We start from the raw sequence: 12,935 nt of genomic DNA, 5'->3' as shown, positions 1-12,935 counted from the left end.
TAACGGATGTAGCGGTATATAAGAAATACATTACATTACATTACATTATCCATCTTAATTTTTCAAAATCAATTAAAAAAAAAACACACCCTAAACCCAGTTACTCGAATTACCAGACATGTAAAAGCTTCTTTGTTTAAACATGCCATATTCTAAGCTCTGAATTTGGGGGGGGGGGGGGGGAATCTGTGTTTACGCACACCTGTAACGAGAATAAATAGATTTAAATGCCAGTACGAACGTGGAAACTGTAGCTTAGTACCCACAAATCTCCAAAAAGGGTCTAAACTGAATGACCATCTGTATCTTGTGATGAAAAGCAATTACATTAAGTGAGCAGGTGATGTCGGACAAGCGCACAGCTGTTTCTGATCTCGTACAAGCTGTCCAAACAGTCAGAGGACCACATTAAACTGAACTCCAACGCAACCATGGAAATAAATGTTCCCTCTGGGGCCGTTCTGTGCCAACCCAAGGGACCGTCACTCCTCCACCATTACCGCTTAGTTTTGCTAGCTCAGCGTGTTGCGTCTGAACTTGGGAAATTAGATTCGCCGTTGCAAAACCGAGGCAAACAACCTTTGAAGTACAATTGGTTGGGAAGAGAAATAACTCTTGGCATGAAAATCAGAATTTGCAATTGCCCCTACATGAAGACGAAATTCTATCTAAAATGCTGTCCTGTTGGCAGGTTGAATCCCCCCCCCCCAAAAAAAAAAAAAAAAAAGGCAAAGTGAATGTGGGAGATGCTGCAGCCTTTTTGAAACTGCATGAGTCAAGATATTTCACATTTTTACAGCTTTTCCAGGGGCAATTACTCATCGCAAGACCCCCCTACAAAATATTGTCTTCCATATATTTCATTTTTCCTCTGAATTTTAATTTTACAAAAAAAAAAAAAATAAGAGTGCCTTAAGAACTAAACATCATTTGTATCAGGCTTAACATTAGATTTGAGTGCTTGTTGCTGAGTTCACCAATTGCTTGAAAAACATTGAAATCTTAAGGACCTGACCTAAACAAAAAAGCTGCTACACACAATGCTTCATACATATTTAAAGCCGCGGGGTTTGTGCCAGCGGTGGCTCTAAAGCAGTGTTCGCAAACTCACGGCCTGCCAGGTACTATTTTGAGTCCCTCAGTATGTTTATCATAATCACAAAGGTAAAATAAAAGTTTCTTGATCGTATGTCTCTTTGGCTATAAATGACAATATTATTATTAAGACTTAGCCAAAAGGAAAGATTTATAATCTATAAAGAGTTTTACCTCATGCAAAATTGTCATTTCTTTAATAAGACATTAACTGTTTTTTTCCAAGTCCCCCCCCAAGTACCTACAAAGCCAAAATGTGGCCCTGCAAAGGGTTTGAGTTTGAGACCACTGCTCTAAAGGCGGATCTTTACTTCTGAAGAGAAACAGCAGATTCTGGTATTTGTTCTTAAGCAGTTCACTTTTCCCAAACATGGCAGCGACTTCCTTTTCACGCGTAGGCGGGAAGCTGCAGAGAGAAGGCTTCTAGGGCAGGCTGAAGGCAGCAGGTTCACCTTGCTGAGCAGTTTAAAATTGCACGTGCGTACAGTCCATAAAGCCGTATATGGAGAAAACTCAGCATAGAAACATAGAAACATAGAAAGATGACGGCAGAAAAGGGCTATAGCCCATCAAGTCTGCCCACACTATTTACCCACCCTCTTAAGTCTACTGACCCCCTGAAGTATAATTGTAATTATACTGTCCCTCTACTGACCCGCTCATTCAAGTCCTAGGGACCCTATCCCTTGGCATGACCTCATAGGGATCCCACATAGGTATCCCATTTGTTCTTGAAGTCTGGGATGCTGCGTGCCTCGACCACCTGCACTGGAAGCTTGTTCCATTGCTCAATCACTCTCTCCGTGAAGAAGTACTTCCTGGCGTCTCCACGAAACTTCCCTCCCCTGAGCTTGAGCGGATGTCCTCTTGTGGTCAAGCCTTGAGAAGAAAGATATCATCTTCCACCTCGACCCGTCCCGTGATGTACTTAAATGTCTCAATCATGTCTCCCCTCTCCCTACGTTCTTCGAGAGTGTAGAGCTGCAATTTACTCAGTCTTTCTTCGTACGGAAGACCCTTTAGCCCCGAGACCATCCTGGTGGCCATCCGCTGAACCAATTCAATTCTGAGCACATCCTTACGGTAATGTGGCCTCCAGAATTGCACACAGTATTCCAGATGAGGTCTCACCATGGCTCTGTACAATGGCATCATGACTTCAGGTTTCCTGTTGACGAAGCTTCTCTTGATACAACCTATCATCTGCCGTGCTTTAGATGAAGCCTTCTCCACTTGAGTGGCTGCTTTCATGTCAGCACTGATGATTACTCCTAAGTTTCGTTCTGCCGTAGTCCTGGTTAAAGTTTCTCCATTCAGGGTGTAAGTTCTGCAAGGATTTCCTTTACCGAGATGCATGACCTTACATTTCTTGGCGTTGAAGCCCAGCTGCCAGATCAAGGACCAACTTTCCAAAGTATGCAGGTCCTGCTCCATAGCATTCTGTAGATTATAGCCGTTTACTATACTGCATAGTTTGGCGTCATCAGCGAATAAGGTTACCTTACCTTGAAGCCCTTGAGTCAGATCCCCAATGAATATGTTGAAGAGGAGTCACTTCTGCCATCTCGGTCTTACAGTTCTTCAATGACTCAAGGACAATTCAACGCTGGACGCTACCACTTCCCTTCTCCACGCCAGATCCGGAGAAAAGCTTTCTTCAAGACCACCTTTGAATTCCAAGGACCCAAAGTCTGGAACGAACTCCCAAGCAGCTTACGACGACTTGCCACAGACTTCCAATTCAGGAAGGCACTGAAAATGCATCTATTCTCTTCACTGCATACTACAACATATCCATGTGGTATATACCTCTGTATCATTTCTAATATTATGCAAGCCGCAATGATTCCTAGTCGACATTTGCGGGATAAAAGAATCAGTGTGATATGGTATGAATTGTACAGGGGTGGTAAGAAGGGCACCCCAATTTTAAAAAACCTGTCTGGACAGTCCTCTAAAAGGACGACATATCCAGGTTTACCTGGACATACGGTAACCCTAGGGAACCACGTAAATTTTGGCTGCCCCCTAGTTTTGTCTCAACCATGTAGGATTATCAGCTAACCTGGATCAAAGGAAGGAATAAGCAAGTGAAAGTATATTCTCTTTCCTTCTACGATGTATCAAGAATAAGTACTAAGGATAGTCCAGAGTATGTTCTGTAATCCTACGTAATTAAGCCCCAACATTTTCAATTCAGTTTAAGAATCAATGGACTGTTTGGGGGAGATTTAGCCTATTGGAAACATTGTACAATCATTGCAAAATCCAAAATCACAACACACACATAGGGGTCCTTTTACTAAGGTGTGCTAGCGTTTTTAGCGCACGCAGATCAGCGCGCGCTAACCCCACGCTATGTGGCTAGAACTAACGCCAGCTCAATGCTGGCATTAGTGTCTAGCACGCGCGGCATTGCAGCGCGCACTATTCCGTGCGTTAATGCCCTAACGCAGCTTAGTAAAAGAAGCCCCTAGTAAAAGAGGGGGATAATTACATAATATTTCAACAGCACGAGTGGATAATTACTTTGAGATCTTTTCCAATCAGGACGCAACCTACCTGCCAAGGAAGCACTTAGGAACCGTGCTGAATTTTCTCCTTCGGTCTTTGATGAGGTTTGATTTCTTGGACATCATCATATGATAGAGCTTCTCCCCTTTCTCTGCAATCATCACATAGGAATCCCTTTCCATGCCCAATTTAAGACCTGGAATACAAAACTAATGTCTTTTCAAACCACTCAAGTCGCCCTGCAGTACCTGGTTCTACCCAGTTCTATCAACCCATCAATGATATCACACACATACATAACATTGCATTAACAATGATCATTAATGCATATACCTGCGTTGTTATATGAGCATATTTTATGTCACCGTTGGCTTCTTTCTTAGTGTCTTTCCTTTTATCTTGTTCTTCATATGCCCTCTCTTCTTCGCTGTATCATCATTTCAACTTCCCCCCTCATAATGGTACCCGACGTAAGAAACTTTACGACAGCCTTCTAGCAACTCAGGCAGTGAAAATTGACCCCACCATCACCAAACTCATGATCAAAACAACAGACATCAAAGTGTTTCGGAAAGAAATCAAAACATTTCTTTTCAAAAAACACGTCCTTACTTAATATTCCCCTCCCCAATCGCACATGCACTCTCCCCAGCAAATAACACACTAGTCATCCCCTTGAACCTCATTTACGAAAAATATCCAAACTCCTAAATAAGCATCTTCCTTAGGTATCCATTTAACCTTCTCCTAAATAAGCATCTCCCTTAGGTATCCACTTAACTGATTCCTTCAAAGTTAGGTACCTTTCTTCAGTTGCCTATATTGTTTTCCCCACTGAACCTTGTAACTACTTGAACCCTGTCAAGTTATTCTATCGATAAATCCAGATATCTTATACTTGTATTTCTATACCACAACATGTAATTTACTTAAATCGTTGTAATGTAATTCTCTCGGTAATGTCCTGATCTCTTTTAACTGTAATCCGCTTAGAACCGCAAGGCACAGGCGGAATAGAAATCACAAATGTAATGTAATTTCTTCCCTTTTTTCCCCCCTATATGCACTTCTTGAAAAAAAACTATACTGGCTTCTAGTACCTTATAGGCTATCAAGTTCCTCAGACAAAAAGAGCCAGATTATTTAAAGAATAAGTTAGCCCTATACACACTTTAAGATGTCTAAAGTCTTCTCAAGGAGCATCACTTGAGCTGTTAATCACTAGCTTCCACCATCTTAATTTCAATCTATTTGTACCATCTTTTAATCTTTGTAAACCACATAGAACTTTACGGTCCTGCGGTATATAAAATGTTATTATTATTATTATTATCTGGACCCTCGTCAAAAGAAATTACGCAATATGATATCCATCAGTGAACCTTCCCAGGAGAGGCGTCCACCTTCTAGAAGTTAATTCTAGAAGTTAATCCTAGAGTGGCTAAGCCTAAGTCAAGCCTACCCCTACCTCAGGAAGTACAGTGTGCAACTTAATTAGCTAATTGGCGATAAGTATCAATAATTGGCCTTAACAAGCACTAAGGGCCAGGATGCTTACATTAGGTGCTCTTAGGCCCTAATCAAGGACACCTAGCGATGCCTAACTTTGAAATCTGCGTGCACTTTTTAAAATTGGCGTGGAAACTGACAGCGCCAGTTTTCAGCCACCACAAAAAAATTTAAATCGCCAATTAAAAGTTTGGCGCCGACCTTTTAGGACATCTAGTGATGCCTAAATCAAGGCGTCCTCCGATGCCTACCTGAAAAATAGGCGTGGTTAGGGGGCGGAGAATAGTTATGCTTGATTTAAGCATCAATAGCTGTCCGACTTAGGTGCCAGTACATTAGGCCAAGTAAAACCTGACCTAATGTACTGGCACCACCTACCCGTTGGATGCCTAGCAATGCCTATGTATGCCTAGCCACCACTAGGTGGTATTCTTAAAGAGATGCCTAGTGTTTGATTGACAACCAAGCTGAGCGGCTAGGTGACGTTTATAGAATCAGTCCTAATTGGCCTTGATTAGCGATGGCTATTCTATAAGTTGCAACAAAATGGCTCCTTCTTGCACAATAGTTTTGCGATAAGGGCTCCAACTTCAAACTTTACAACAATATGCCCAAACGCTAAGAATATTTTACACTGGTGTCCGTGTAAATAAAGTACTTCAACAACAACCCTTCATGATATCTTCATACATTGTGTAATTAGATGTGGCCTCAGATACACCACCTCCTCCTTAGATAATAAATTATGTCGGGAGGGAATAGCGGTGTCTGGGTGTCTTCATTGGCCTACAAACTTTTTAATATGACCATTTTTTTATTTTTTTCGTAACTTTTTGAGTTTATATATATTTTAGGAGATTTTTCCATATTTAATAATAATCTTAAGTTGAATTTTATACTCAACTTAAATTCATCCAAAGCTCTCACGCTCCTGGGGCCAAATGATCCGACATGTTTTGCAAGTTATTGCTTTTTCAAGGATCCCCCAGAACCGCTGTGTACTCCACCTAACTCAAGCTCTGGGGGATCCTACACAGCGACTCTGGGGGATCCTTGAAAAAGCAATAACTTGCGAAACATGTCGGATCATTTGGCCCCAGGAGCGTGAGAACTTTGGATGAACTTGCATCGGAGGACGCCTTGACTTAGGCATCACTAGATGTCCTAAATGTTCGGCGCCAACGAAGACACCCAGACACCGCTATTCCCTCCCGACATAATTTATTATCTAAGGAGGAGGTGATGTATCTGAGGCCACACAATGTATTTACACAATGTATGAAGATATCATGAAGGGTTGTCGTTGAAGTACTTTATTTACATAGACACCAGTGTAAAATATTCTTAGCGTTTGGGCATATTGTTGTAAAGTATTCTATAAGTTGCACACCCACAATCCATCATGTGCAACTGCAAGGGGGAACCAGCACAAACAACGGAGATGGTCAACTCTGTGCCAACAGCAGCAAGTCCAATAGAAAATAGCATAGAGAGCCTGGTCTTCAAATGAATCACACTTTAATAGCAATCAACAGCATGCATAAAATCATCTGACACCTTATAGACGCAACATGGGCCGTGTTTTGACTAAAACGGCTGCACCAGGAGTCCTAAAACATGTAATATTAGGAAGTATTATATGACAAATGGTAAAAAAAAAAAACCAAACAATGATTAAAAGGAAATCAATTAATACACTAATTATAATTAGAAATAATAAAATAAAATTAACATTACATTACTGGCTTATATTCCACCTGTATCTTTCAGTTCTAAGCAGAGTAACTCTGTGAGTAACAAACCTAATAATGAACAATACTCATAAAGCAGGGATCTCAAAGTCCCTCCTTGAGGGCCGCAATCCAGTTGGGTTTTCAGGATTTCCCCAATGAATATGCATTGAAAGCAGTGCATGCAAATAGATCTCATGCATATTCATTGGGGAAATCCTGAAAACCAGACTGGATTGGAAAATCTGACAACCCTACCTTAATATGTTCTTTCCTGGCTTTTTCTCTTTAGTATCCTCGAAGACCTGGCATTCTTTAATGAGTCTTAGGACTCCTGATGCAGGCATTTTAGCCAAAACATGGCCCGTATCCAGTCTATGAGGTGCCAGATGATTTTATGCATGCCATTGGTTGCTATTAAAGTGTGATTCGTTTGACGACCAAGCTCTCTCCAATCTTTTCTATTGGACCAACTGCAAGGGTGTACATACCTGAGAAGAATATGGTTGGGTTAGGGCCACAGGTTATGGAATATTAGCATTTACACACCTAACTATATATTCTTAGCGGCCTACTGTTACGCGCAAGTATTTAGACCATCCATTGGACTTCAAAGGTGGTCACACCGAAAAGTCAGGCATGCGTTACATGCCTATTCTAATAATGGCTAATATTAGATGACCTTTATAGAATTACCTCCATACCAATTTCTGGAATTTTCCTCCAGGAACTTGTCTAATCTAAAGATGTGCACTAGAAAAGCTTTTGTTTCATTTTTTATTTGGGGGGGGTTCTTTTTCTTTTGTTGAAGAAGTGTTTCATTTGGGGTATTCTTTTCATTATTCGCATGCACTTTGTAAAAAGTTTCAAGTTTATTTAAAATTTGATTTGACCACTTATCAAACTTTCTAATCGGTTTGTACAATTCTTTAAAAAAGGGAAGGACATACAGTATGTTTAAACAATCAAAGACATAACAGGACAACAGTTGTCAAACTCGTGGCAACAAGGGGAAAGGGGGAAGGAACTCCAATAGTTATAAAACACATGTAAGGTAATAACATTAAGAGGGAAGAAGGAGTGGTTAGAGCAACAGCCTCATCACCCTCAGGTATATTAGATAGACTGTGAGCCCACCGGGACAGAAAGGGAAATGCTTGAAGTACCTGCGTCTGGTGGTGTACAAGTCCCAATCTCTTTCCCTGATGTCATAATGCCTTATTCCACCAATAGAAGCCAACCTCATCAGTGATGTCACAATGGCTTCATTGTTCTATTCTTGACTCACTTCTGATATCGTATTGGAGGAGAGTGTGGCACTTTGGTTAGAGCTACAGCCTCAGCACCCTGAGGTTCTGGGTTCCAAACCCCACGCTGCTTTTGTGACCCAGGGTAAGTCACTAAATCCTCCACTGCCCCAGGTACGTTAGATAGATTGTGAGCCCACTGGGACAGATAGGGAAAATACTTGAAGTACCTGTATGTAAACCGCTTTGAACGTGATTGTATAACTACAAAAAGGAAGTATACACATCCTCCCCCCACCTCATGTGTTATTTCACCCCTCTATCTTATCAACTACTAGATTTCTTTCCCCTCTTCTCCACTGCTATGTCTTTGATTAGTACACTCCCCCCCCCCCTCATCTTTATACTGAGAATGTAAGCCACTTAGAAATGTATTCGATATGCGGGATAACGAATCCTAATAAACCTTGAACCTTAATTCGCATTTCTTTGGGTATATAATAGCTGAAATGATGAATGGGTTAAATTTGCAGAGGCATTCATCAAACGCTGACAAATACCATCAATTTGCACAGGTCGTTCATCATGTGTGCCCTCACGATATCAGATTACAGAAACACTCAAACTGCCGATATCAACGTCGCACAGAAACATAGCAGATGAGGGCCTGTTTGTTCTGCCTAGTTGCTCTGTCCACACTGGTAAAGATACGTCCCTGCCATCCACCGCAGAATGTGTAATAGACCAGGTAGATTGACGAGGTCGTAAAACGAGATGCTGCTGGATGTACGGAAAAGGGATTTAGTGAAATATGCAAGTACGAGGAAATCCTGTTTTTCAACGGTGGGTCTAGTTCTACGGAACGGGATACCCAGTGCAATACGATTTTGTGAAAATTAACAGCGGGATCTGTCTCCCATCCTTAACCCCCTTGCATTCCCCCTAAAATCTTCATACCCACAACAAGCAATCAAATCGCTACACAGACTTTAACATGGTGACACAGCCGCAGCTCTGTTTTATTGACCAACAACCAAATTAAGCACATCAACATTTCTTTGTTTAAATTAACATCATTTAACAAAAGCTTCTCCCAAGCTACCCAGAACTATAGTATTATGCGGCCTCCAGCCTCAGCAAGTTGGCCAAACACAATCACGCGCACGACGTACACGCATGACCAACGTAGGACGTAAAGGAACGTAAGTTTTGTAGCGCTGGGTGCATTCAGTAGCCTAGCAAGGGTGAGTGGCGCCCCTCCCCTGCTATTTTTCCCACCCACCCCGGCCGCGCGCCCCTGCCCTGTACCTTTTTAACTTAGGCGCATGCAGCCATCAACTTATTGTCCACGTCGGCTTCGGTGCACTCTCTCTAACGTCACTTCCTAGGTGCGGGTCCCGGAAATGAGGCCAGACAGAGCGCCAAAACTAACGCGGGCAGCAAGTTGGTGGCATGAACGCAGCAGGGGGAGGAGTGAGAGGGGGGGCAGAGAGAATAATAATAATTTTATTTTCTTGTATACCGCCCCACCAGCAGTTCTAGGTGGTTCAAAACAGAAGAACTGAAATATTTCAGCTAAAACATGCAATTTCAAAAAAACCCACAAGTATTATAACTACCATATCCATTAAATACAGCATCAGATAAAAATTACACTTAAAATACAGAGCCTAATACCTTCTTAAATATCAACATTCTTGTTTATCAAATAGGCGAGTTTTCAATAATTTACTAAATGTAAGATAAGAATAGGCTTGAACAATCAGCGGACTCATCCAGGAGTTCAACTTCCCCGCCTGATATTCCAATGTCCTGTCCAAAGAAGTCTTACAGCGACAGGCCCTGAATTTCTGGTACTTTTTAATGAATTAAACAGTTTCAGGTAAGATACCAAATAGGAAGGTAAATAAACCAAAAAGAGCCTTATAACAGATACACCCAAACTTAAAAAAATACTCTGGCCTCCAAAGGCAGCCAATGCAGTCTAGCATAAAAAGGACTAACATGATTATACTTCTTAAGACCAAAGATTAAACGAACTGCTGCATTCTGAACTAATCGAAGCCGTAATAGAATCTTTTTTTGGTAGCCCCAAATAAACAATATTACAATAATCCAGAGTTGACAGTACAGTAGACTGGACCAGCAACCGGAAGAACCCCTCCCTCGCCCTCCCCCCCCCCCACCTTTACTGTGTCACTGGACAGTACCAATATGATAAGGATGGGGTGTGGTTGGAAAAGAATGGACTGGGATGCGAGCAATTAGGTCTAAATTTGAGGGGGTGGACACATTAGACCATTTTTAAAAAGCTTATTTTGATGAAAATATTGCTCCTTTCCATGCCTTTGGTAATGACCCCCCCCCCAACTTATCCTCTACCTGCTGATCTCCCATAAAGCATGTGAAATTAAAAGAATTACGAAGTAAAGGAAAGTCGATGTGCGTAATTAAAAAACAACGATAGCAGGACTGGCTTAGGAATTCAGTAGGCTACAGAACAGTGGCCTAGTAAGAGGGGGGTGAGCAGGGGGGGGGCCGAACCACCCCAGGCGCTGTCGGTGGAGGTGCCGGCACTTTTCCGTCCCCCCCCCCCCCAATGCCACACTCTCACCCTTCCTTCCCCGCCCTCCCAGTAACTCTTTAAATCTTCGCCAGCACGAGAAACTAGTCTGGCCTTGTGAAATTACTTCCGGGTCCCAGGGCCAGGAAGTGATATCAAAGGGAAAGCCGCACCAGCACAAGCAGTAGGTCGGACAAACTACACATGCTGATCAAGATTTAAAGAGCTACAGAGGGTGAGAAAGGAGGGCCCGAGTGTGGGTGACGCAGAAGGAGTTGGGGGCTGAGAGGATGGGGGGGCACCTACCCTCGGGCCCTCCTTTCTCACCCTCTGTAGCTCTTTAAATCTTCATCAGCGTGAGTAGTTTGTTCGACCTGCTGCTCGTGCTGGTGCGGCTTTCCCTCCGATATCACTTCCTGGCCCTGGGACCCGGAAGTGATTTCAGAAGGCCTACCCTCGCTACACGACTGTTGCAGAGGCAACATTCACAGCCCTGGCGAGGGAGCCTCAGCCATTCCTCAATGGTGACACCTGCTGCCTGGATTTCGATACAAACACAGCAGATTCTGGAGTGAGCTGCTTTGGTTAAGGGCTGTTCTCGCAATGGTTGGGCTTCATTGGGGGTGGGGGGGGGTGCTAGTGGTTGGGGTATTACAGAAGACAATGAAATGCTCTGGGGAGCTGCAGAAGATTCATGGCACCATAGCCCAATATAGGTCAGTTCTGACTGAGCGGGAAGCCTAAAGGAGTTGGAAGATATCGCCAAGCCAAAAATAATAATTCAAGAAAAATGAAAGGAAATCATTGTTATATTTCCAGAGACACTGGTGGCAGCTCAGTCAATTCCTCTTTCCTTAAGTATCACAATAAAAGGATTGCAGTGTCTGCATTTCTATGGCTTTGCATTTCCTGAGCAGGTTGGAAATGTTATTTCATTGACCGAGGGAAATATCCCTCGTCTGAAACTGCTTCCTAGCAGCAGGCTTTAAAAAACTGATTATTGGCTTAAATTCCGGTGCTTATTTATAGCCAATATGTCCCAAAATCTCATACCTTGCTTTATTTAGGACCCCTTTTACTAAGCTGCCATAAAAATAGGCCTTAGCAAGCCCCTATAAGGGTCTTTCTCTCACGCATGATGTCATTGTAAACAATATGATGAAACCTTCTGCTCAATGTGCGTCGGCAGCCAAAAAAGCAAAGAAGATTTTCAAATTAAGGAGAACCACAAGTACAAGGGGGCACTCAGAGAAATTGAAAGGGGAGAGGTTTAGATCAAACGCCAGGAAGTTCTTCACACAGAGGGTGGTGGATACATGGAATGCGCTGCCGGAGGATGTAGTAAGTAGGAACACGCTACAGGGCTTCAAAGAAGCTTTGGATAGGTACTTGGAGGACAAAGGGATAGAAGGGTACAGATAAGAATAGAGGTAGAGGTAGAGGTAAGTTATAAAATTAGACGGGGACCACTGTTTCAGGCAATAGGCCTGATGGGCCGCCACGGGTGCAGACTGCTGGGCAAGATGGACCTATGGTCTGCCTCAGCGGAGGCAACTCTTGTGTTCTTATGTTCTTAAGATGCTAGGAATTATTAGAAAAGGGATGATAAGACTAACCCCTTCTTCTACAAAACCGCACTAGCGGTTTTTATCACAGAGAGCCGCGCTGAATGGCCTGCACTGCTCCAGATGCTCATTGAGTTCCTGAGTGTCAGGAGCAGCGTGGGCCATTCAGCGTGGCTCCCTGCGTTAGAAACTCCTAGTGCAGTTTCGTAGAAGAGGCCCTAAGAATGTTATAATGCCTCTGCATTGCTCCATGGTGCAACCTCACCTTCAGTATTGCATTCCATTCTGGTCACCTTATCTCAAGAAAGATAGAGCGGAACTAGAAAAGGTTCAAATAAGAGCGACCAAGATGATAAAGTGGATGGAACTCCTCACGTTTGAAGAAAGACTACAAAGGTTAGGGCTCTTCAGTTTTGAAAAGAGAAGGCTGGGGGGGAGATAGGATTGAAGTCTACAAAATCCTGAGTGGTGAAGAACGGGTGTAAGTGGTTCGATTTTTTACTATATCAAAAATTACAAAGACTAGGGGGACACTCGATGAAATTACAGGGAGACACTTTTAAAACCAATAGGAGGCAATATTTTTTCACTCGGAGATTGTAGTATGTGCGGTCAATGTAGCTAGTTTTAAGAAAGATTTGGGAAAGTTTCTGGATGGAAAAGTCCACAGTCTGTTATTGAGACAGACATGGGGGAAGTCACTTTTTTGTAA

At 42.7% G+C, this 12,935-nt stretch overlaps 1 protein-coding gene across 3 annotated transcripts in view; it reads right to left on the bottom strand.

Annotated features, from left to right (window-relative positions):
• Positions 1 to 12,935, bottom strand: part of PREX1 (phosphatidylinositol-3,4,5-trisphosphate dependent Rac exchange factor 1) — a 346,652-nt gene that overhangs the window by 121,950 nt on the left and 211,767 nt on the right. For all 3 annotated transcript variants that reach the window (XR_004541127.1, XM_033963869.1, XM_033963870.1), the window contains exon 10: positions 3,658 to 3,805. Coding sequence is in view for 2 of the 3 variants with exons in the window: in XM_033963869.1 (XP_033819760.1) it covers positions 3,658 to 3,805 (148 nt within the window). In the remaining variant the exon portion in view is untranslated. The remainder of the gene's footprint in view (positions 1 to 3,657; positions 3,806 to 12,935) is intronic.

This window comes from Geotrypetes seraphini, chromosome 11, assembly GCF_902459505.1.
Source record: "Geotrypetes seraphini chromosome 11, aGeoSer1.1, whole genome shotgun sequence".
NCBI lineage: Eukaryota > Metazoa > Chordata > Amphibia > Gymnophiona > Dermophiidae > Geotrypetes > Geotrypetes seraphini.
The sequence above is the reverse complement of the archived record's forward strand: the minus strand, read 5'-3'. Positions and strand labels throughout refer to the sequence as shown.